Raw genomic sequence first — 26,437 nt, 5'->3', positions numbered from 1 at the left:
CGGACAGAACCCGCATATGCAAAAGCCGGAAAACGGATTGTCTGCACTGTGAAGACAAGAGCGGCAAAAATAATGAAACTCACCTGGAACCTGCATGACGTCCTACACACCTTTCACTTGGACCGCGCATTTCCCAATAATATCCGAGGACACTGCCACAATTCAAACTTTTTCGCGCACATAGTACAAGGATGTCCTTGAGCATATATAATTTGCAACAGCACACCAAAGTGTTGTTTCAACAAGTGTCAGCAACTTGAGTGGTCCAATCGAAAGGACACAGCCACACAAACTGAAGGGCTTCTCCAGCCGTTCCTGCCGCTCGCTGTTTCTTTTTTTTTTTTGGGGGGGGGGGAGGGGGGGGGACGAGATTGAGCTGAAGAAAGACCCTTTCTTTGGACAGAGAGAGCGGGAAAGGAACGCATGGTGGTGGACGCGTGTGTATCCTTCCGAGAGCAATGCTGCCACGTCCATTTATGTCTCCACCCGGCGCCTCAGGGAGATCTGATAAGACCAGCCACAACCGCCTCTTGAGCCCAGCCGTGGGCCAGCGTGCGTGGTCTGCCCACCGCTCGGATATTTTCTTTTTTTTTTCTTTGTTGAACAGCTTTCGTAATGTCAGCTGCCTTCGCTGTGGGGGAAGTCTAGCGCCTGTCGTCGGCGCATTGCCACAGGGTGCAAAGCCAGGCGCACACTGATTGTTTTGTGCGTTATATGTCGCCCTTCCAAGCGGTCTTCAAACGAAGAGCCGCCAACCAAAGCTCTCGGGCGTGCAGGCTGAGGTGGGCCCCGGCTAACAATGTTCCGGCTTACAGCCTTGTAGAACACTGTAGCCCGCCCAATGTAACGTCTTCCTGCGGCCTGTACGAGTAATGGCGTTCGTTGCTTCGTTTTTAGTTTGCTTAGCAACACACATATGGTGTATGCGTGTGTTTGGCACAAGACAGAAAAAGTAGCAGACATCTCGCTGATCATTCCACTGCTTCACATGAGAAGCGATCAACTGCTTGCACAACACGGGAAATCCGCGGAAGAGAGGAGGCTTCTTTCCTTCCACAGACATGGCTAAGCACAATAAGGTGTACAAAAATCAGTGCTGTCATAGTTTCAACCTGCCAGCTGGGGATCCTAGGACATACCATGACTACGCGGAATTGGGTTAACTTTTATCTCAGCTGTCTGCTTTATTAATATTGAATCAGTCTTAGAGTGAATGTGGGGCGCTGAAGCTGAGGTAGTGCTGCGCGTTCGAGAGCAATCACGCAAACCCTCGAAGAGTCTTCCTCTTCTTTTAACAGTATGCGAGACAGGTGCTCTCTGGCGCGACTCTAGCCTTAGCGGCATGCATAAAGGTATTTCATCTCAGCTGGTCATCTTTATGTTACGAAAATGTAGGGACACTTATTAAAACGTTCTCATAAAGTCCGAAGCTACAATTACAGCCCGTTTTAATCAAACCCAACAAATGTGCCTGCGTGGCTTTGGGGCAGCGGGTCTTTTAAGCGTCCTGGAGGGCTGGACTTCGACGTCACCCTCTCATCTCATAGGTCAAAAACACTCAGTACGGACCTCTCTAACCGAATGTGAATCGATGTTTTGTAGCTTTCCTCGAACCTAAACCCTGCTTTGCGTCAGTTAAAAATTCCAGTTCAGCGTTTGCCTTATTCGGCAGCATTGAACCTACATCACTTTTTCGCTTTATATCGTGACATACCAAGCACAGGAAACCATGCTTTGGATAAGAAGCTGTTGAAAGCCGACATAAACGTGGTCTACCCCTACAGTGAAGCTTATCTTGGCAAATTAAGTAATGGCAAAATAAAAACACTGGCACGTTGCCGTACGTACGACTCCTTAAGTTATCGGAGGCTTCTTGCTAACACAAGTGGTGAATTCCATCTTAATGTAGTATGCTTCGTATACTTTTCTGCTCAGTTTGAACGCAAACTTCTTCAAGATTGTCGTTTCACGGAAAGAGGCGCCCGCCATTGGAACAGAACCACGACACTGACGACATAGACGGCCAGGTCCCCACTACCCCGCCAGTGCGTCTACTCACGCGTGGAGCTCTGAAGTGGGGCGTTTCTGCAACATCCAATTTGTTCTGTGTAGCTTCTGACACGGGACATCGGTATATGGTAAACGACGGCACTCTCCCTCGGGATGAACCTGCCTAAATGTTTGATACTGCATCCTTAGCTGCTTGTGCTTTCCTTGCACCATATTGCACAAGCCAGCCAGTTTTTCGGGTACAGTGATGACTACCAGGACGTCACCTTTCTGAGCCACGTTTTTTAAGCGGTGGGAGATTTGATAGTAATATGGAATGACAACGGATCTTGTACCTTGCGCTTTTTCAGCACAGCGGTGCTGCTCTACATCCCTAACATCCCTGGCAAGGTCCTTTAAAACAGAGGTGACCACCCCAAAGGGAAATCCTGCACTGGTCAGTGTTTGCAACCAGACATCCACGCTATACATGTCATTTCATGTAGACAGGATTTGTAAAGAGCGGCATGCAGGTAGTTTTTAGCAATGCTCTTCTTAGGAATCTTGGAATGAGCTAACTGGTGGCTTAAAATACCTTCTTTTTTTTTATATAGCGAGGCTGATACCTCCAGCACGCTTTGATTTTGCATACAGAAACACATGTATCTAAGAACTGCAAGCACCCTTGCGCGTCAAACCCGAAAGCGCATTCGGCAAAGAATTAAACCCGGTTCAGCATTGTAATACCCCCCTCATGCGTGAGTCTGTGACAACATACGGCCTTACGATCGTCGGACATTTCCATGCATTTAACGTATTCTGAATACAGAACAGATGCTAAAAGCAAATAATATTAAAGAACCTTACTCCAGTACAGGACTTCAACAGGTTAACACGAAATGAGAACACTTTGGATACTGGAAATGAAACAACTCTTTCGTGAAATTGTGTTCAATGCTCACATGCTGTAGTTATTACTTTCAAATCGATGTTATGTTAAAACCCATCTGAAGAAAACTGTCTTAAGAAAATAAAAAAAAGTAAAACTTAATGCTATAGAAATTGCAGAAAAAACAATGCGCTGTAATTACGAGCCGCACATATTAATGCACGATTTGACAATTTTGCCAATTTACAACAAAGCGAAAAATGGTAAAAGAAATAAGAAAATACTTGTTTCTGCAAACACATGACAAAGATTGCAACTGATATTGAACTGCGGTTTATTTTATTGCAGCTATTATCAGCAAAAATTCACTGCTGTTCATTTTCCTTTGGTTTTGTTGCGAATTGCAAATTACACAACTTATGAAAGTTTTTATGTAAAACCTTGCTAACCAAACAGCCAAGTAACACTGTCAAGAAACATTTCGCATGCGTCGGCTACTCATGCAAGCTATCCGGACGGGGAAAAAAAAAAAGAAAAACATGTGGCAGGGCCCCAGCAGATAAGATCACCCCACCTCGGTCTTTTGTGTTCGTTTCTCTGCGCGTCCCCTCTATTTTGGACGCGCTTTTTTTTTTTCTGAGCGTGGTTTTCCCTAAATGGCAAAGAACATTAGCAGTTAGAAACGGTTGTCCTGCGTACTTTGCCGGTCCCGTCGTGTTTTGTGAGGCTGGAAGCAGCGACATCGCTCTCGGTGACTCCCTGCAGCTTCCTAGGGTTCTTCACCACGAGCGCCGGGGCAATTTTGTGGCTTTCGTTCCTGCTTCCTCTATAGCTGCAGCGCCCGTGTCCCGCTCCATTACATCTGTTTTCTATACAACATATGCATAGTGGAGGAGAACGTGTGTTGTCACTCTTGCCTTTCGGATTGCCGCGTTTTTTCTTACTGCAGAAACTATGCCTTTCGTTGAACATTTGCCCTCGCCCCTCAAACTCTGTATCTTTCCCTCCCTCACCCTCCCCTCACCGCCTCTGCCCTCCCTCACCCTCGTCCTCACAAATTTTTCAGCGCCGATCCTCCCTCGCCCTCACCTCATCGAGTCAGATCCTCACGAGGTGAGGGTGAGGACGCCCTCATGAGGGTTCACCCTCGTGAGGATGCCCATGTCTGTTCCTCAGTGACTCAAAAAGAGCAATTCTAAAATTCTCGGCAGGCTTCATCTGCCTTCCTGCTGCACGCATCCTGTGCGGCTGCACACCCGACCACAAAATTAACCTAGTCTGGGTACCCGCCCACGCGTGCAACTCAGGAAACGATGGGGCCTACAAACTTGCCCGAGTATTAAAAATCCGAGCGGTTGGTCTCACGCACCCAGGCGCACTCGCTGAAGCCCCCAGACGTTCACCGAAATTACCAATTTTCCCAAAGAGACGCGATGCCTTTTCCCGCCTCCCCACCCCAACCTCGACCGAGCACAAGCCACCCATGCTACGCAGATTACAGACACTCTCAATTCTTAGTCACTCCAGGCTATCACTAATTACTAACGGGGAATATGACTAAATATATATATTGAAGCAACAAAGAACCCGCTGCTCAGGCGCACATCCACTGGGGATGCGAAAATAACCCGCCCCCCGGGGCCCTTCTGCCAGCTCCCTCTACGGAAAGCAGGCACAAACTCCTCCCCAAGCCAGACAAGAACACACAACCTGCACTTATTTCATGGGCCCAGGATGTCGCCCCCACCTGGGGGCCACAAAGGACCCACCATCTCGACACCACCACGACATCTGAGGCAAATAAAGTTGTTTCTCTCTCACACAAGTCAACTTTTATCTTCAGTGTTTTAACTTTTATGAATGTAACAAAAGCGCTTCAATACCTCTCTAAATAAAGTAAAATATTCTTGAAAGGTTCATAGTTACATTGGTTTATTAATGACTCTGCAAAAGAAGCAGGCATCGGCAAATATGCCGCAGTTACGTAATGTCACGTGTATGCAGCAAAACAACAATGAACCAGCACTAGCACTTAGGTGCTACAAAAACAACTGGAGAAAATGTTGAAAAAAATCCGTTGACAATCACAAATAACTTCCGAATAATATTCAGTAATCCATTCAAACGAATCTTTACCTAAATTATCAAGTTGAAGTACAGTACCAATAGATCATTCACAACAAGTCTAACACCTAATAAAACAAACAAAACGTGCACAAAAGCTACATCATTGTTAGCAGTCAAATCAAAGTCATTTGTAAACCTAGTGGCGCAAGCCATGCTGCATATTTTTTAGAAAACAACGCATTTCTGCGCGTAATGTTATAAAGGGATAAATGACATGAAGCCTTACTTTACTTTCGATACTTGCTACCTAAACTTGTATTTGCTGCCATTACTGGTCCACTCTTATGTACCGGGTGTTGGTTTCATAAATGATCCACATGCTTGAAAAGTGACTTATTTTTATTTATTTCAGGCCTAGATCTATATTGCCACGAACTATTCAAATCTCTGTTCCTTTTTAGCAAACGCCGGCATTCGTCCTTAACTTTGTGATTGAATCTCACGGATCAATTGTGTACTCTTTGCTTGTCCATGCTGGTTGTCGCGAGACGCGACTTTATCCTTTCTTTTGTTGCAGAAGACGGAGCAAGATGTATCTCGAAGGATTCTGGAAACGTGCGTGTTTCTACAATTTTCCAGGGTATGCTAGTCACACTTTGCTGTTTTACCTTTACTTTTTTTTCGCCGTCTTTAAATCGAGCACAGACGAGTGAAACGAGCACTCTTCGTTCGACGACAGCCGAGCCTGATTGTTGTTATCGCCTCTGCTGAATGTTTAGTTTTTTGCGGACGCAAGTGTAATAACGAGTTCATTCAAACGAAGTTCAAGCCACCTCGTTTGTTGCCAACGGCGTTGTCACCACTACGGGACATCTGGTGGAGGTGTTAACCATATCGTGTACCGGTTTACCCCTTCAGGCCAAGACCCCAGTTCTGTTCCTGTCGCCCTGTGGGACAAGCCAACAGGCCACCGAACCAGTCGTCGACTTAAAGAGCTCTAACCCGAACGGACCCCGTTCAACCCTGGAAGGCGCCAACATTGGTAGTGACCCAGTCTACAGTACCGGGAGTCCCCTATCTTCCAAGGACTGCCCACTGAAGATGCCGAAGACTGGAGGGACCTTTTCGACCATGTTGCAGAATTCGATGGCCGTAACGATGCTGCAAACTCTGGCAAGTCTACTTTGCTCCTCACGGACATGCCCGAGTCTGGTTCGAAAATGATGAACTTCTTTGAAGAATTGGAAGAAGTTCAGGACGGAGTTTTTCAAATGGCCTTGCAAGTTCCGTCCAAAAAGAAAGAGCCCACGCTCCCCTCCAATCAAGAATTCAGCTCCCAAATGAGTCTGTCCTGGCTTATGATGAGGAGATAAGGCGTCTCTTTCGCCGCGTCGATCCCGGCATGACAGAGGAGACAAAGGTGAACATGTTGAGGCACGGTGTGGAATTTCAGCTATGCGCAGGTATCCCTCGCCAGCCACCAGAGACTGTCGCGGAGTTCAATAAGGAAGCAGCGAATATAGAAAATAGCTTACATGTAAGGGTGCGACTTTACAATCGGACTCATGAAACGCGGTCCGCAAGTCACTACGATCGACCACTCGAATCGGCTTGCGCAAGTCACTGCAGCAGCGCGTCTGCGAGCGGAGAAGGCCTCGTCTGAGAGATCGTCAGAGAGGAACTCCACCGCTTCCTGCCGTCATCCCAACAACCCCCAGGTGGCGACCATCGCAGACGTCGTCAGTGACGAAGTCCAGCAGGCACTGGGCGTTCCTCAGGCGACGGCTTCGACGGTTTCAGCACCTGAAGCAACAACAATGTATTACGTCTGCCTGCACAATATTATGTCGGCCGGCACCCCGAAGTATCCTTCCAAGCCCTCGCTGCTACCGTGCTGTTTAAGAAAGCCACCCCTCGGCCTCCACCCACCAAGCCAACGGGCAACCCTCAAGGCCAAGAAAATGTTATGTATGGAGGACTTCTCACAACCAACCACTCTGCTTCCAATGTGATGAGATTGAACCCATCCTCCGTCACTGCCGGCACAGACGGAATGGCCTGTGCTTTTTCGCTATAGGCGCCCCGTGACCCCGTTTGGCGAGCGACCAGAAGAAATCGACGACTTCCTCCGGCGGGGAGAGCACGCGTTGCCAAGACGTCTGTCATGCTGCCTATCGCCTAACAATGCCCGATTTGCGTCGATGAGCCACGATTACGTGCAAGGAAAGTCCCCTAGCGCCCTAGGGAAAAATAAAGGCAGCAACCTTTGAAAATGACGTTGTTCAGCGGCAACAAACCGAAGATCTTTCACAGAAGACAACGAGAGATGATGATATCGCTTTTTCGATGACGCACCCTTGCAGACTACCTCGACGATCACGATCTCAGTCCCTAATATGACACTGCCGCTATATACGACGACAACACGACCAGATTTCAAGCTGACACCACTTCCCAGCGGATTAACAATCGTGTGCCGCGACCTCGACCTCAGCACACGACGAAGTAGAAATCGAACACTGAAGCCAACATGCAATACGAAGACGTGAACAAGTGACAGCGAAGTTGCTGTCAATAGTCGCATGGTTATCACCTTAGTGTGGACACCCGAGCCGACTATTCTGTCATCACTGAAGAGTTCGCCACGCAGCTCAAGGAAATGACAACCACTTGGCATGACCCGCTGATCCGCACCGCAGGGGGCAACCTTATTAAGCCATTCAGACGAAGCACCGCAAGAGTGACAGTGAGCAGGTGAACTTATTCTATGAGCTTCCTGGTTGTACGGAACTGCTCGCGAGAGGCGATTTCGGGCATGGAGCCTTTGAACGAACATCAGGCGATCATCGACCTTCGCTCAAAACTCATCATGCTCTCGACGGACAACGCCAAACCTTTTACGACGACATCGACGCACCACGTCGCTATAAGCGTCCTCGACGGAAACTTGACCGTGCCGCCCCGAAGCGTCGTCGCCTGCGTGGGCAACGCCGACGTCAAAACTGCAGTAGGCGTCGCGAAAGGAAGCACCCAGTTGTCCTTGGAGCGTGGACTGGGAATCGCAAGAGGCGTCACAAGTTTCTGTCATGGACAAGCTCAAGTGCTATTTGCGAACTTCACCGATGAATACCGACATCTGAATAAGGGCACGACGAGCTAGCGCATACCCGAGATGATGTCGCCCTCCCCAGTCAACCTGAAGACGATGCACCCAACCGAGCAAAGCAGCCCACGTCCGACATCAACGCAGCGCTACCTCGAGACAGACAAGGCTTGAATCGTACTCTTCTTGAAAGTTACATCAAGTGATTTTCTTTAGTCAAAGGTGCGGCAAAATTCGTTGTCAAAGCACCGCATCATCACGGACGAACATGTCCGACATCTTCGTCAAAGCCCCTACCGTGAATCGGCGCGAGAACACCAGGCCATACGCCAGCAAGTTGAGGAAATACGTCGTGATGACGTGATCCAGCCATCGAAGAGCCCCTGAGCTGCACCAGTTGTTTTGGAGAAGACGGCACACATCGCTTCCGCGTTGATTGCCACCGCCTAAATAGCATAACGAATAAGGATGTCTACCTGCTTTCCGCATCGACGACACACTGGATCGGCTCTGTAATGTTAAATACTTCTCGCCGATGGACCTGAAGTGCGGGGACTGACAAACTGAGGTCGATAAAAGAGACTGTGAGAAGACGGAGTTCATCATGCCAGACGGCCTTTTCGAGTTCAAGGTAATGTCATTCAGCATCTGCTCCGCACCGGCGAGCAACGGACACCGCTTGAAATGGCAAATTTGTCTGGTATACTTAGACGACGCTGTTGTCTAACTTTGAAGCCCACCTGAGAAGGCTTCAAACAGTGCGTGACGCAATCACATAGATAGGTTTAACGTTGAAAGCATGAATTGTCACTGCACTATGAGGAGCTGCTATTTATGGGCGTTATCGTGAGTAAGGATGGCGTTCGCCCAGACCCGCAGAAAACTGCTGCGATCGCAGAGTTTCCGCAGCCTTCCGAAAAGAAAGCTGTGCGCAGATGCGAAAGGGGTGATGCCCGTCGAAGTGATCAATATGACGTTAGTGATCGTACAGGGCGTCAGTCGAACGAAGAGCGCCAAGCTCTTTCGTCCGCTCGTCCGGCGACACGTTGCAAGTTGGAGAAGGCTTGAATATAAAGGCCGTTTATTCAAGACACGGCTGAAAACGTACAGGGCAGATGAAGAAAGGCGGATAAAACGATGACAGTCTAGAGACGGCCCGAGACCCGGCGCGCTCCCGCTATTTCGCGCCAAAACATACCCTTAAATCAATGTTCCCAAGTTTTTATGGGCACCTCCTACGCATCAATTACAGTCCCACTTCTGGTAGCCAATCCGAGAATTTTAGACCAACTTAAATGGGTCAATTGCGTGTCGAAGCTAACGAAGTTGTTTTTATTTTCCAGCACCGCGCGTTTTCTCGAAACTGTCGAATGTCTAAACACATGGTTACAGCCCCCGGACCGACACGGAAAAGTACTCAACGAACAAAGGCATCGCTCAGCAGGAGCCACGTGTGGTCCGAGGAGCCGTAGCGGTAGTAGCGGTCCCCATCCCGTCTCCATTTCTGGGACATCCGCGCGCCGCATCTTCGAGGGCCATAAAACACAATTCTCAGAAACAGAAGGGCTCGCGAGGACGGCTAGCTTGTCCCCACACCACGACACAAAAGGCTCAGCGCTCCGGCGATGGCCATTCTTTCACCGCGGGGTGTCCTGCCGGACGCACACAAGAGAGGGGGACCAGGTCAGTGAGCAGGGGGAGGAGGGGGAACTGGGGCGGCCATAGGCTCCCAACCTAACACTTGGGCTATACGGTTATTACCGTAAATTTGTCAGCAACGTTTCGCTCATCGTCGAACAGGTCACGCAACTTACAAAGGCTGATGTGCCTTATAAATGGGAAGCGCTTCAAGCGGCAGCTTTAAAGTAACGTGAGCGCCACTTACAGACCTCACCTGTCCTCGCTGAAAACGCCGTGACAGAAATCATACCGACGCAAGCACCATTGGCTTAAGCGAAGTTCTTGTTGAGAGACCTCAAGGACAGGAAAGAGTTACCGCGTACGCCAGCTGTTCGCTGTCGAAAGCCAAAGCGAATTATTTGATGACCGAGAAAAAGTTCCTCGTGATCATTTGGGCAACTTCATAGTTCTTTTCATCCTTATACATCCGACCATTCAAGGTTGTAAGCGATCCCCACACCCTCTACTGGCTGACAAATTTGAAAGACCTCTCCGGCCGCCTTGCCCAATGCAGCCTACGTCTTCTAGAATTTGATGTGACTGTAGTATATAAATCTGGCCCCAAGCATTCTGGCACAGACTGCTTATCCCGAGCTCCCGTCGACGCTCCTCCGAAAGAAGACGATGAATACGCCTTTTCGGGACCAATAAGCGCCAGCAGTTTCGCAAACAGCAGCGCTCAGACCCTGAGCTGAAAGACCTAGCCGATTACCTAAGGAAAGAGCGCTTCCCTTCCGCTTTGTTTAGGCGTCAGCTGTTGTCTTTCGCGTTACAAAATGACGTCTTTGTGAAGAAGTTTGCATCGAATAGGACCGCACATCGTCTTGCTGTGCCTGCAAACTTCAGAGAGGAAATTCTACATGCGTTCCACGTGAGCAGCTGGATGCTTCCTTCAACGACGCCGTCGGTGATTTTGATGTCTGCGTTACCCATGCAAGCGATGGCAATGGCAGGACATGTCGGCCTTGCACGCGCGCTACCGAGAAATCAACATGAAAGCACTAAACACTTCTCCAGGCTATTTTACATGCAAGTGAACACGCTCGTATTTCTGCCGCTACGTCACAAGAGAGTATTCCGAGTGACTGCAGCGAGTCAAGCTTGTTGAACGACTCGAGGTTCAAACAAGTTTGAAATATTTTGCCGTATCAATGGCGGTTGTTGTGAAATTTGCTCAATTGCCTGCGAACTAGATATTACTGACTTGCTGCATTGAAATACAATGCGCTTTTTTATTTCTCTCGTGAACGAATAGTAGATCACCAACGTACGCAACAGATTTCAGACGACATGGTAAAAGTGGCCGAAGTTTTGAGGATCAATATCACAAAAGACGACAGATTAAATTCTTGCCACTCGGTCTGTGCTGCTTTGCGCAATGGCGTCAAGCAAGAAAATTCGCAAAAAGAGTTGCTAATAAAATGTTTTACCAACTTTTTGTCTCATTCTCTATTCGTGCCGAACAAAAGCCAACTTGCGTATAGACTACATTATTTCCGAACTATTGACAACATAAAATGACGAAAGGAAGGTGTTACTCACAAATAGGGCCTGTAAACCCGGGTTTCTTATGTACACTGGAGCTGTCACGAAGTGTAAAATATGGGTTTTGCTTCTGCAAACTACGAACAGCTTCATATATGCGGAGTTGAATCGTGCGTCTATGAATCTTGTTGGAACATATACTGAGGACACAAGGACGTGCTCGTTAAGACAAACAAAGGAAAGTAACTTTTTAGTTACAGAATGGGTGGTTGGCCAAAGACCGACAAGCGCGTTTTCTTGCTGTCTAAAACCCAACCGCTCTAAGAGCGTGGGCGTTTAAACGGGCAAGGGCATTTCCCTTTTTTCTCTAACCACGTAGACAGCGACAAACTAGCCCGATCTGGCGTCAGCACCAGGAGCAGCGGCATGTGTATCGACGCCCTGTTCAGCTTCCCAACAAGTTTCCCAACTTCTCCCCAAGCTGCGCAAACGTTCCGAGGAAACCCGTTAACGGGATGGGAGTAGAGATAGGGGCCAAAGAGACAACGAACACACAACGCGCTATAATTACCTCGCTGACCCGAAATTCATAAAGCCGTTCTTTTGTCCCACACCCCATCTCGCTCCAGTGAAAAAAAAAAAACGCATGCATACACAACACGAACGGCGGAGGTGAACGCGTACGGAGCTGGGCACAGTTGGACGAGAGTGAAAATAGGTTCCGCCTCGCACGGTGGAAGCTGAGCAAGGAGACCGGGAAGAAAGATGAGGGAAGAGATGGGATTGTTTCGTCAGAGGCGAAGCGTGCATGACGGGGCTCTGTCGCCCATCCCCTTTCCAGTGCTGGCATCTTGACGGCGGCGGCGGAGGGAAACCCGCGCTCTTGGCTCCTACTCGCAATGACGAGCGGTAAAATAAAATCGCGGGCGGTGGTCGGGCTCGTGTACAGACATTGTTATTACTAATTTTACCTGACCTATATATTGCGCACTCCCTATCTCTCCTCTATTTTATTTCCTCTTACTGTCCATTCGCTCACTCTTACTGCCACCCGCGGACCTCGTGCTTGAGGCCCCGGCTCGCACAAATCTTTTCATTCCTCTGTCTTACTTTTAATTATGTAACCTCTTGCTGCAACTACATTCCGGTAAAAAAAACTTGCAGCCCAGCCATCTGTTTCTCCAAACAGCTCCAAACACTTGCTTATATGCGCGGCAGTGTGCTATGGCTTGCTCGTTCTTGGCGGAATAAAAAGGCTACTGAGAGATAACAATAGGTAAAAAACAATGACTAAAATAAAAATTCACATGCAGCCTTTTTGGTAAATTATGACGTCACACACTGACAAAACATATCGTCAATCTATTCATTTTCTTGCAGCTCGAAGAAATTCTACCCTTCTTTACGCAAAACGGTCGGCAGGTCGGCCGAGTCTGACTATTTGGCCCGTCCATTGGCAATCTAGGCTAACGAGAAATAAGGCGAAGTGCAGTACAAGGCATTAGCAGAGTAGCAGCAGCAGAGTACATATAGGCTGTCAGGAAGTACCGGTGTTACCTTAAGCACGGACATCAGTGCAAAATGAGTGAACGCGACTGACTCGAGGCTGCTTTTGAAATTAAGACAGAAAACAAAAAAAGCAATAAAAATCTATTGCGAATTTTTTGAGTGTCCGATGGCATTTGTCATGACAGTGACAGCTCCGCCCCTAAACCAAATCAAGCATGAAGCTGCTTAGGTAATGAAAATAATAATAATAATAATAATAATAATAATAATAATAATAATAATAATAATAATAATAATAATAATAATATTAATAATAATAATAATAAACAACGGAAGACCGTATCCAACCACTGAAATCTGTCAGGCTTGCTGGAGCGAGGCAAATTAGCAACGAAATTTACGGAAAAATATCACATACTGGCAATTACCATCGAATTCGTAGATTGGAAAATTGTTTTCTACCAAAATAATAAGCGGAACGATATCCTGAGTCTGGCATGTGCTATTTTCTGACAAGAAGTCTCATGCTCGCTGTTTTTGTGATCTGGCGTGAAGATGAGAGGACACGATGGTGCGATCCGCTGGCAGTTTCTACACCATGGTGAAGATTTGGCCGGGGCCGCCCAGGGCAGACGCCCCGCAAAGCTCAGGCGACCATCAGGTTCGTTACCAAGGCTGGGAGGCATCTTCTACCCGCAGGGGGACACAGTAATTTCATCTGGGCCAGCGGTCAGACTCAAGTTCCTTTCGAGATTTTTGTTACATGCACACAGCTAATAGCGAACTGGCGCTGGCACACACACACACACACACACACACACACACACACACACACACACACACACACACACACACACACACACACACACACACACACACACACACACACACACACACACACACACACACACACACACACACGCACACGCACACGCACACACACACACACACCGGTATACACAACCCGCAGCACGCCCGCCAGTTGAACCGAACTGCCGATACCGGCCACCGAAAAGGAACGCGACACACTTGCTGCAGATGCGCACCGCGACGGAGTGGAAAGGGGGAGAGGAAAGAAATAAGCACATACAAAAAAGGAGAGCGCGTGGCCTCTGCGGTAGAGCGCGGCGGTCACGAGGAGGGATGAAATGCGAGCCCGCGACGCAGCGACTGCCGCTGTCTGAGAGAGAAGAGGGCAGCCAGACATATGAGTCACCGTCTGGCTAGCGCAGCTGGGGCCGTCTACTGAACGGTCATCATTTTCTTGATAATTTGAATCGCTCATCCGAACCGACCATAGTGCACCGAACTGCCGCCGCTTTTTAAATGCAAATGCGACTTAGTAGGGGGCAGCAGGACATGTAGCCATATCCCAGTGCACCCCTGGATTATAGAACACATGGTAGAATAATGTGTAGCAAAATTTGGAATGATCGAAATATTTAAATTGGATACAATTATGTCAAAAGTAAGCATGCAGGCCATGCTGAATGTGTAAAAACATTGAAGCTGGTGGACCACATGATGCAAATATTAGATTTTGCAGTAGGTAGATGGCGATATATTGCTAATATACAGTCATTATGGCGCCCACATAAGGCCCTGATTAGGCTGTATAAGGTTGTGATGATGCCAGGCATGGCCCTGATCTCACCATTAAGGTCATGACGGGACCATGCATGCCCTTTATCTGGCCACATAAGGTTGCGAGGATACCATATATGCTCCTGGTCTAGTCATATAAGGTCCCGTTACCTATTCAGATATGGAGTATATGATGCATTATATAGCCAAATTTGAGCCATATAAGGGTAACGTGTTGCACATATATGACCTTATCTGGCCTAATTTCCGATTTGTTTAGCCCAAATAAGCTCTTAATGCTGCCTTATATATTTGTATCTGGCAGCATATATTCCATATCTGGAGCAGATATCGAATTTCTGTTAGGGAAGCCATCAAATATGCTTGTTTTGACAACAGCTGCGAAAATGGGCTCGCAACAGAGCTAAGGCGATGATGGACAATGATGAGGGCGGAGCCACGATAACCAGGTCTGCGCGCTAATTGGCTTCGGTCCACCAGGGAGCATGCCCCACCCGAACCAACGCATTCCAATGGCAAATATGGAGGAAGAGATCTAGGTGGGAGCGAGGTGCTCCGTTTGTGATCCGACTAAGCACTCGCGATCTGCCATTGGAATACAACATGATTCCTCTCAAAAGTATGATCGACCTAACAATTTTATAAAGGTCGGCGCGTTGGTGCCAGGTGAACCAAGTTACCGGGAGGCTGCGAATGCTACATCCAGAGTTTTGTTTTGTTTTTTTTTTGCTTTGGCAAAATTGCTTTAAAACGACAGAACACCGGCCAAAATATGTCATGAGATTATGGTGGAGATGAAAATATCTTGCCTCATATAGTACAGATTGAGCACTACAATATTAAAGAAAAGAGGCTTTACAATTTTAATTTTCCATTGAAAATCTCATAAAAACAGCCGAGGCACTATCTAGCGGAAAAACCCTGGTACTTTCATTGTAGCCCCCCACGTGACTACATATCAGCAAAATGTCGCTGATTTTCGTAACTGCACGTTCTTTTTTCTTCTAGGAGTGCTTGCCCTAATTTATTATATTTTGCGCTCTCTCCAGTGCGTCCTTAAATATAAACCACCTCTGCTTTCGCACCGTATGCTTTCAGGTCTTGCCACTTGATGGCACCACAGTGTTTACAATTTCGTGAATGTAGCAATGACAGTGCTCGCTAAAACGTTCGTCGACGAGGGCGTTCGTTATTGTGCCGTTATAGCATTGAGCGTGAAACTGAAAAGGACGTCACTCTACGCAAAAAATGTCTGATTACTATCTGGCGAGTAAAAGTTATATTTTTTTTCGGTACGACTTTTTTGTTGACCACCATTCGTCATCGCTGCTCATGGTTTCCAGCATCGGACTACATAATAACGGGCGCACGCATTGATTGAAAAATTCCCGATAAAACTTTCTAGAGAGTTCTAACAAAACCGTTATGGAATCGAACATTTTAGATATCAATCTTTGCACTGCGGCGAATAAAAATTGAGACCTAAATTCCAGTGTTCTGTCTCTTTAAAGCATACCTTAGAAAGTCAAGTAAAGCGTTTCTTCCAGAAACCGGAGAAGGCTCTTGCTCTTAGTATTGTCCGTTTGCCACTTGGAGAAATCCTCCTCCCTCGTCGCTGACAGTCCCACTTCCTAGAGAATCCGTATCTCTGACTTCCTCATCCCTGCACAAGTGTCCACACCAGGTGGCGAACATCAACCTTGGCAGCAGGTGTGCAACATAGCTTCCCTTGCGAAATTGGCTGCTTCATGCGAAGAGCTGACCAATCATTTTTTGCGATATAGTCTTACCTTTTCTGGACTTGTATAACATGATACGTACTGCAAAGAGGGTATATATCAAGGTTTTTGCGAACAGCTGTAAGCGAAAATATTTGGAGGTTAGATTTAATGGAACACTTTATGCACTGAGAACTAAACGGAGCATAGAGAAAATTGAACTGAAAAGAAAAACATCCAAATTATTCAAGGATAAGGAAAAAGTAAAACACGTCCACACAAATATGACAGTATTTTGTCAAAAGCGTTTCAGCGCTTTTTTGTTTGTTTTTCTATAGCTTCGCTGTTAGTCGGCTTCGAATTTAAATACTGACATCGCCTGCTATTTATCAGGCTTTGTTTTAAATCGCAAGAAAAATTGATACTAACCCTGGCCAAACATTTACAAAACGAGCTTTGTCTTTCTAGAAAACGATTAAATATATCTCCCTGAGCCATTATCATCGCTATTCCTCAACATCACTTGGGCTGGTGCTCTAAGCGCACGCAATCCACTGCACGCGCAGTGATTCGAAGCGCTGTCTCCTTAGCTGTTCCGTTGGATTGGATACCGTTTGGCTGCTTCCAGAAGAGCAGTAGGATGAGCAGGGCATATACTCGGCCCTTCAGCAGGCGTTCAAGTATACGCAGAGCGGTTAAGAATGAGACTCACCGATGGGACCCCGTTTATCTTCGCAACCAGCGTTCCATTGCCGCCCAGGCCAGACGGAAGGAGGCACGAGGGCTTCAAGTCAACCTCCGCCGCTCGCTGGCAGACACCTTTTCACCAACCTCCTCCAGGGCCGGCCCCGATACGACAACGGTTAGCGACAAGGATTTCGGCACTAGTTTCTTTCCGCGCCTCTACGTTGAGGAAAGGTTTTTGAACACTACATCGTGAAAGGCATACGACTGCGAAACCGACTTTGCTGGACGAGATGCATTGCGCTTGAATCGCAATGAAATGACAGCGCAGTGTGCAGCAGTGTGGCAGCACGGTGTGAGAGCAAAAACTCGCAATGTTAGCATTCCAAAATGCACTATCAAGAGCACACAGGGTGCCTTAGCAAAGCCTTCAGTAGAGTTTTATTTTTTATCTGTCCGGCATGATATTTTGTTTTATTAAGCATGTTTAAACAGCCAGTAAATCAGTTGCATTAGAGGCCCGCACTTTAGAAAATTTATTCACGTCAAACATTCATTTCTGTTATGCTTGCACAATGGACAAAGAAGAAATCAACTTCTACGCCGCATCTTAATAAGACATATCTGCGCTTTCGCCCACTGTAGTCCTTTCTTTTCTCATGCTTAGTTTAGATTGCCTGTGTTTCGTCCTCTATTTCTATGTTTCTCTTAGGTGCCTTCCTGCCAGCAATCATCCAGCGGGTGACATAAGGTGGGGTGGCGGTTCCAGAAGAAATTTCCACATGTTAAATTTTCTCGCAGAAAGGACGAAGAGGGAGAAACATGCACTGAGGTCGGTAGGTGATGAGTAAACGTTTTGCTGGGCAAAACGTTTACTCGGGTCCTCACTTCACTGCAGCTGCTAGTCCTGGGTTTCTGTATAAAAAACGTTTAGGCTTGGAGTGTATGCTGTTACAAACCTGAGAAATGTTAGAGGGATAAGCTTAGGAATTGGTAATTAGGCGAGGACAAAGTGGACGTACGCGAATGAGCAACCGCATTGAGAGCCACCGACTGGAGTCATTAAAGCTGACCCCTCATGCCCATGAAGGCCCAGCCTAATTATTCCTTTTTTTTTTTCGAGCAGTATTCGACTAGAAGGACCTTCCTAATCAAGTCGCAGTCATCACCTATACGTCAAGGATTTCCCGAGATATAAACTAATTTTATAATAAATCATGTGTTATCATATCATGTCAGATCTCCTTATACTATAATACCGCTGAAAAATGTAATCGTATTACCAAGTCATCGGTGCATTATATAATTGAGAAAACTGTATTGGAAGTATACCCTTACCTGTTACCTGCTGCGCACGTACGAACCTGGTAATTTACTGCCGTGTCCTTGCCGGCGCGCAGGTGTTGTTGTCGCTCTCCAACATGATATCGCCCACATTCTTCTTCCTGATGCAGGCCGAGAACATTCAGCCCCCCACATCGGCCACGCCAATGCTGGGGAATACACTCGTTTCTGTCCTAGACTGCCGCCGCAGCGTCGGCACCGACCAAGACGGGGCGGAGCAACCGCTCAACGCAAAGCAGGATGCGCTTGATGCACCAGCTCTTCAAGATCCCCCGGGCGCTGCTGTGCCGCATAGTGGGGAAAGCCACCTTCCTTGCTTCCCCAGACTGAAGAAAAGTGCCGGTAAGTAAAATCGTCTCGATGACCGGACTGCGAGGCTGTGCGGATGTAGAATAGAAGGGAAAGAGACGTCTGTCGTTTCGCTCTTAATTCATCTTTCAAAGTGGCACTCCTCTCAGCTCGGTGCACGGCGGCACTAACACGCTCGTTAAAAAAGTCGTCTACTTGTACAACAGTCTGGGCTTTAATTTTTATTTTGTTAATCGGCATCCTGTAATGCCACAGGTGTTGACCAGCACGAGAGCTTGGCTGAAATATTAATGAATCTCAGTGCGTCTTATCTACGGAGCGTTGTCGCAGATTTTTACCGGAGGCGTGGTTCAACCAACTTCGCTATAATGTGTTAGTGTGGATTGACCAGTACAGCATCTGCAGCTAACGGTCGCGAAGTGGCTAGGCGGCGATACTGGAGCGTAATGTTAATATATAGTATATATATTATGCCTGTAAAATAACTCTAGTGAAGCGTAGGGTGCCTCAATGTGCGCGTTATATTAGAGCGCAGCTTTCAGCGCTGCCATATCACCGAGTAATTTGAGGCGGCAGGCACGGACAGGTTTCAGTTGCATCATACGGCGGGAAGCATGTCGGTCGTTATTTTCAGTGGTTTCGATGCCGTCAGAGCTACATCCGACCACAACGCGACAGATGTCTTGGAAAGGCCTAACCGCGATATGCTTCTCGCGGCGGAATAGGAGCGCGTACGACGTTGTGTTTCGCGTGGGTGAATGGAGCTAATGCCCGATCCCTGAATGCGCAGAACCAAGCTGAAATGATTTTGATCGCCTGTTGTCGTTGTTTTTTCCTTGCCTGCTTGCAGCAGCTTGATACCTTCCTCGCGCTTTTGCTTTATAATTTCATGCTGTGCCGGACAATTTTGTTAGTTGTGCGCAGCTTTCAATGGAACCGTGGAGGTGCAGAAACGCAGGTACAGTTGGCGGTATGAATGCCTTGGCTGTCACATACGACCAGCGTGCTTCATCAACGAAAACGAGCACGCACGTTGTACCTCCATACTGCAGGCGTGCGGAAATCCGGAGTGTAAGCCGGCGCTCAACGACAAATAGTCTATAAGTCAGGTCGTTATCGGCATTATTTTGCTTGTTGCTGCTAATGATGGAATGCTTTATCGTGTGGCACAAGGAAATCCTGAGCAGATTGAGCAGTAGGTGCAAAAGATTTTTGGATTACTTCGTATCTAGTTACTAGATACGAAGTTCCTGCTTCGCGTCAAGGATCTAACGGGCCTCCACACAGCACGTTTCGACTTGTTCGCTACCGTAAGAACTATATTTACTGAGATGCTAATATAATTCTGCACCTCAAAGTACTGAGCGTGTGTTGGGTTTAACACCCCGAATAGACGCTGTAGTATAAAAGGCCGGTTCGCAGAGCACATGCACAATTTTGGAATTCGCTTCGCACGAAATGCGGCTAGAATTCCATACAGCGACAGCGCGTCTTTGTTGCTTGTCTAGAAGTTTCGTCCTTTAATGCCTGGGAAATGTCCCTCCTGAACCACAGGTACCAGTAGATACCAATTACATTATACAGTAAGCGACGCGCACAGCGGTGAGTTCCCACACTCAGAAGTTTATACCGTATTCTACACTCTCCAGCAATCGTTTTCTTCACCCCTTGGCGTCTGTACGCCACTGGCCCCTTAAGCCAAAGAACTTCACTCAACGTTGCTCGCGTACAACTTGATGCTTGCGTCGACTTCGCGATTTCGGCAATATTTCAGTCAGCATATGTGCTCTTATTCTTGTTGTTCTTGTTCGCGTTCGTAGCAGTCGAAACATTGTGTGAGCTTAGTGAAGCCGCTAAATGAGTAGATCACGCTCAATGGGGTAAGAAAATGCAAAAACAAAAAGGCACAGCGGCCGCAAGATGCACGTCTGCTGCTTCTGGGTCGCCTCATTGCTACATCCGTCGCCCGCTCGGCGGCGCCACAAGTTTCAGCAAACTCATTACAGGGCGCATATAGCCTATAGTCCGATATCTATGTCCGATATTTGTGGCGAACAAGCCAATCCTCATTCATCCTTGTACCTCACAGTTATGTCAATTGCTGCCCGGAGCCTTTGCTCACTTTCTGCATCACTGCCCTGGCTGCGGGAGCAGCGCAACAGCGGCGGATGCAGATGAGTGTGCCGTCATTGTCCCTATTTGTGCAGTTGCTTATGAAGAGTAGAGTGCGTGATTTACGGGCAAAGGGCTCATTTGAACGGCGGCTAAATGTTTTAATTCGCATATAGTGCACACTGAGCAAAGCATCAGGCGCAGACCAGGCACAAATGGACCCGGCTACTCATACATTCATCATGAACAGCCCGATTATACCCACTGTAGAGCGAAGGCTTCTCCCGTATTCCTTCAATTAACCCGGTCCTGTGCTAGCTGCATCTGCTTGACCCCAACGAACTTAACCTCCTCCATCCACCTAAATTTCTTCTCTACCTTGCTGCATTTTCCTTTCCTTGGTAACCAAATACTTGCCCATTTAGATATTCCTTTATGCTCTCTTCGCACTACATGTCCTGCCAATGCCCATTTCTTCTTGATTTCAAGTAAAATGTCATTAACTCGAGTTATTTATCGGACCCACTCTGCACGCTTCCTACCTATTAACGTTACACCTGCCGTATTCCGTTCCATAGCCCTCTGCGTTGTCCTCAACTTAAGTAGAATCCTCCTTGCAAGCCTCCACGTTTCTACCCCACAGGTGAGTACAGGCAAGATGCAAATGTTGTATACTTTCCTCTTGAACGATACTGATAAGCTGCTAGTCATAATCTACGAGTGCTTGCCAAATGCGCTCCATCACAGCCTTATTCTTGTTTTTCCCTTTTCGTGGTCTGGACCTGCTGTTACTACCTGTCCTAAGCAGATATGTTCGCCTACCACTTACAGTGCTTCGCTACCTATTGTAAACTGCCATTCCTTTCTGAGGCTACTGAATGTTACCTTAGTATTCTACATACTGATTTTAGGTCTACCTTTCTGCTTTTCCTACAATGGTCGGCGGCCGACGTCGTCCATTGCATCGAGCTGTACCGAGCGCACCACCGCCGTTCAACGCCACTAAAGCCGGGCACTTTTTTAAGATGGAACAGGCGTACGGCGGGCATTAGGGATTTTGATGTTAGGGATTGTGCCATCGTCCCCTTCCGCAAGCTAGGTGTAGTATAGTAACAACTTCCTTTCCTCCCCTGCTTCCTCTTCCCCTGTCCCACTTTTCGGTACATGCACAGAACAGGCACACTGCCTGGTTCGTTGAAGCCCCTTTTCGGTCGTTAGCTTTTCTTACCCTAGCTCGTTTCTCAATTATGCGCATCGTCACTCTAGACCCCGCCCGTACATAGTATATGGAGCTTGGCTACCTTGCTGTCATGCCAAGATGCCGGCCCGTGGACGATCTCGGCGGCATAAGAGGTTACTCCGCCATGATACGTAAAAGTATAGAGCACCGGATAACCATGAAAGCTGAGAGAGCAGTTTCGTGATTTTGTGCGCGGCCCATCCGGTCGCGTAGCGTTGACCAAGTGCTCAGGTAAGCTGTGAGATGAAACATTAGTCTTATGATAACTTTACTGCTATTAGTTTGGAATATAGAGGTCGGCGAGAAATGGGCAATCATCAATTATCTGATTGTGAACAGCAAGACAAGTGCTTAGAAAAGTGAAGTATAGAAAAAAACCAAAGCGGGTGTATGATCAAGCAACATCGCCTGATTGAAGAGGTTCCTTGGCACATATTGAAGGCTATTGGAGCCCTTGAGGGCAAATAAGTGAGAATCCCTGATATAGGGTAATGGGGCACATTCATGGCCGAAAACTGCCAAGAACATACCACAAAAGTATTGGTCACGCAGCGGACTCCGCCCTCGGGGCCTCGTTATGTGGAACAGGAATATGCAAACGTTTTGCCCGCTTACTAAAATTGAATCGCCGCACTTCTGCTTGGTTAATGGCGGTTATTCTGCGGCTGCTTAGTAGCTTTTGTTTTCTGATAATTTAATTTTGATACGGAATAGCAATAAACGAGCTGGGATATATTGTTTTGTTAACAACACACGTCATGCAGTTATCGCGTATCTAAACAAGCGACACTCCGTCGTTACGTTATTTCACGTTTTGCTTTATAATCTTATGCGCTGGAAACTTTGCGTACCCAGAGGCTCGTGCTCATTTATGGCATAGAGAAAAACTATAGGTGGACATGGCAAGCGCGGAGCCCAACGAAAGTTACGGTCGGTTCAACGCCTACTTTTATTGATCCTGGTTGAAAAAAATGTAAGGTCACTGACCACTTGTCAAAAAATTGATCCTGTACTGTCTGTGTGGCGGTGCATCGCAGATGTTTGAAACGTTGGAAACTAGACCTTCGCTTCACTCAGTGCATGTCATGGGGCTCTTTTAACCCTGCAGGTCGTCGTGCCGTGCCATGCCAGCAAAAGAAGAATGCGGGTGCAAAGAGGCCTACCAGAACCATCTCAATGCGCACGTCGTACATCCGCAAATATCACCGCCCATTTTTCTCGCTGAGGAACTTCGCCGAGTTTAAGAAACGCCGCCAGGCGTATTACCAACGGAAGAGGCATCTCGTAAGGATTCAACAAGTGGAAGCTACGGCTTCACAGCTTTGCATACTTTATCGCGCACTCTCTTTACTTTTGTTTTGAGATAAGGGATAGGAATATCGTCCTGCCAATTGATGAATTCTCTGAGCAGGAAGCTTTTCCGGTTCACTTAAGTGCGGTCATTCATTAGCCGAAATATCATTCTATATCTCTCGATGTATGCAGTCAATGGATGGTTGTTAGATACACCCCTTCTGAAACGGAGTGGTGGCCAGTGTAATCATTCTCGGCATTCATTTTACTTTATCTCTCTAACCATTTCGTCAAACCTAAGAGTGTCCCCCTTGAATTCACCTTGTTTACGCATAAAACTATTTCTTCTGTGTTCGAGCAACTTGTCTTCCTGCGCTGTCGCCAATGAGATGACTCCCGTTGGCAAAATGTGGAGCATAACTTCAAGTTGACGAATTTTGCTCACTCATGACATCCGCAATTGTGATGTTTATTTCGCTGCCTTATTATCCAAGTGGGCGGATGCTGGTTCTCGAGGGAAGGGGGTTGGAACCAGGAGCTGTTCCACGTGTTTCGCATATCATCATGATCATCATCACTCAGCCTGACTGCGCCCACACTGCACGGCAGAGACCTCTCCTGCATCGCTCCAATTAGCCGAACCCTATACCAGCTTCATCCACTTGATCTCCGCAAAACTTCTTAATGTCATACCTAATTTTCTGTCGCCATTGCTACGATTGCCTTTCTTTGAGATTCACTCTGTCACCCTTAGCATCCATCGGTTATCCTCTCTTCGCAATACATGACCCACTATGCTTTTTCCTTCCCGATTTCTTTTTTTTTTTTTTCACTGTCACTCGCTCACGTTTTCTACCGCAACCACTTGGCACGCTTCCAACGTTCCATAGCTTTTTCCACTGTCGTCAGATTAGGTTGAACCATTTCCATTAGCGTCCACCTTTATTAAGGTACAGCGCTATATGCTTCCATCTCAAGGGATACAGGTAAGCCACCATTCATGGTGTGAGAGTAATTTCCAGTTATTCTATAACCCTGTCTGACCCTTAGTGATTTCTTTTTCGTGGTGGCCATCTGCGGCCATTGCCTGTCATAAGTAGATGTATTCCCGCACCACTTCCGCCCAGCTATACCAGTCGTAAATTACCGTTGATTTCCTAAGCTGTTGGACATTAGGTTAGTCTTCTGCATGTTTTAATATTTGGGCCTACCTTTCTTTGCGTGTGTAGGTTATAATTTTATCCTATGCGATTTGTCCTCTGAGTTTGTCAGCAAGGCAATGACATCAGCGAATAGCGAATTACTTAGGTATTCTCCATTAACCATTATCTATAAATTCGTCCAATTCAGGTCTCTGGATGTTTCTTCTAAGGAAACGGTGGTTAACACTGCGCAGGTCATTCGTCTTCATCAAATACCCTTCCTTATGGGATTTCATTGCTTTCCTTGTGGAGGGCTAGGTATGGTACTGTACGTCCACTATACCCGGAAAATGACTGCAATGAAGTTCCATTTCAATACTTCTCATCATAGATTAAACATAGCTAAGGAGGACTACCTGAATACACCCCAGCGTCACTCCACCCTAGGTAAACATATTTATTGCATTAGACCATTCTGGGCGCGTTGTGACACGTTTAAATACTCATTTTTTCCTGAGGTAATCAAAATGTGGAATGCGCTACCATGTAAAATTGTTAACATTACTAACCCTGATGTCTTTTTCCAAAAAGTTTAACGTTTTTACGCCAATGAAAATGATGTTAGTTGACTGTCGGGGATTTTCAGTTTTTATTGTGTTCCTTTTTTTGTTTGTACTGTTACTATGTACGATTGACTTGACCCACTTCTGTATGAGCCTGAAGAAGGCTTACAGTATCAATAAAAAAAAATATCTTCTTGTATTTTCACATATGACATATCTAAACCTTGATTCCGCAACTCATACCTAACGGTCAATATTTCAACTGAACCTAATTCTTTATCGTAATCTATGAAAGCCATGTATGCGGGTTGGTTACATTCCGATCATTTTTCTATCAACTAGTCGATAGAGTGCATATATGATCTATTTTCCACTATCCATCACTAAACCTACCTGTTCCTGTGGTTGATTGAAGACCAAGGTTACCCTGATTCCATTAACGCTTACTTTGGCAAATATATTCTACGTAACGGATAGTAAGCTAAATCGTCTAATTTTTCGTTCATGTAGTCCGCTTGCTTATACCTTAAGCTTTCGTCCAAGATTCCGGTAGTCTCGAGGCATTGTGTATAGAGTGGCCAGTTTTCTAGTACGATCCTTCCACCCTTCAACAACTCTGCACTTTTTCTTATCTTCCCCAGCTGTCTTCCCTCTTTTCATTGATTCGAAGGCTTTCTATATACGTCCTGCTTCATTACGGGCAGAATAGCTGATTGCTCTTCACTACTGCGTCTCTCATTATCGTCTTCATTATTTCGGGTACTGTATAGGTTAGCGTAACAATTTTGGGGCACTTTGACTATTTGGGAATCATACTGCTCGCCTTTTCTCTTGGCCCATGCATCATCTTTTACATCAAATTTATGCGAGGGCTGGCATCATTTGCTCTTCTTTTGTCAATGTAATGACATCATTTCACCCGAATCTTGCCTGGTGAGGCTAGGTCTATTGTAAGAGGTGAAAGCCTTGTCGCGTGTGAATAGCAGTAAACCAGTAATCAGAATATTTTTGCGTCTTTGGACAGGCCACCTTCGCAACTGCAGTTCTCGAGCACGATGCATAATACTGAAATGATCATCACTGCCAAAATATCGAAATCCAGTGCGGAAAAAAAGCCAAAAATGTGAGAAGATTCCTTCGGAACCGCAGCTATAGGTTTGATATTTCAGGTCTCTTACCATGTTTTGCGTATTTTCGTGCAGTACTGTTCAACTGTGGCAAAATCTGCGGACCCTTTTCCGCCCCTTGCAACGGTTGAGCCGAACTCGGAATAGTTGTTCCGGGGCCCAGCTCAGGAGACCAAGAGTGCCGGTGGTGATGGGCCGTCTGATGGGTAGCTGAGCATCGTGTGATTTGGAGCTCTCCGTCAAAAGCACGCAAGTAGTCACCGCAAGCAGTCGTCTGCTGAGCGCGAACAGCAGCCGTGTCTGCACGTGCCACACAACGGGTGGTCTGCATATATATTAAAGCGCCATGTTTATGAGCAAAAATGCTACAAAATCGCAGTGTGAGTCACGTGGATTTGACGTCACCTTCGCGTAACCTATCGTTTTTCTTCAACCTTTGACCACGTGTGTGACTCGGGCTGTGCGATATATGGTATAGAAACGACTCTGTGGCATGAAAGCAAACAGCGCAGCGGACACCTTATAGAAGGTGGAAAGGATAAGTAAAGTATGTACCCTTTTTCACCGACGGGCTTGCA

The 26,437-nt window shown here is 46.9% G+C and overlaps 1 protein-coding gene across 1 annotated transcript in view; it reads left to right on the top strand.

Moving 5' to 3' along the window:
• The window catches only part of LOC146209265 (uncharacterized), a 200,021-nt gene extending 173,802 nt beyond the window's left edge, over positions 1-26,219 (top strand). Inside the window, exons 2-4 of the mRNA XM_084598637.1 lie at positions 18,184-18,415; positions 22,843-23,018; positions 25,935-26,219. Coding sequence (XP_084454763.1) covers positions 18,220-18,415; positions 22,843-23,018; positions 25,935-26,006 — 444 coding nt within the window. The 5' untranslated portion in view covers positions 18,184-18,219 and the 3' untranslated portion in view covers positions 26,007-26,219. The remainder of the gene's footprint in view (positions 1-18,183; positions 18,416-22,842; positions 23,019-25,934) is intronic.
• The last annotated feature ends 218 nt before the right edge of the window (positions 26,220-26,437 follow it).

Source organism: Amblyomma maculatum, chromosome 1 (genome assembly GCF_055883805.1).
Source record: "Amblyomma maculatum isolate TAMU_Amacu chromosome 1, ASM5588380v1, whole genome shotgun sequence".
NCBI lineage: Eukaryota > Metazoa > Arthropoda > Arachnida > Ixodida > Ixodidae > Amblyomma > Amblyomma maculatum.
The sequence above is the reverse complement of the archived record's forward strand: the minus strand, read 5'-3'. Positions and strand labels throughout refer to the sequence as shown.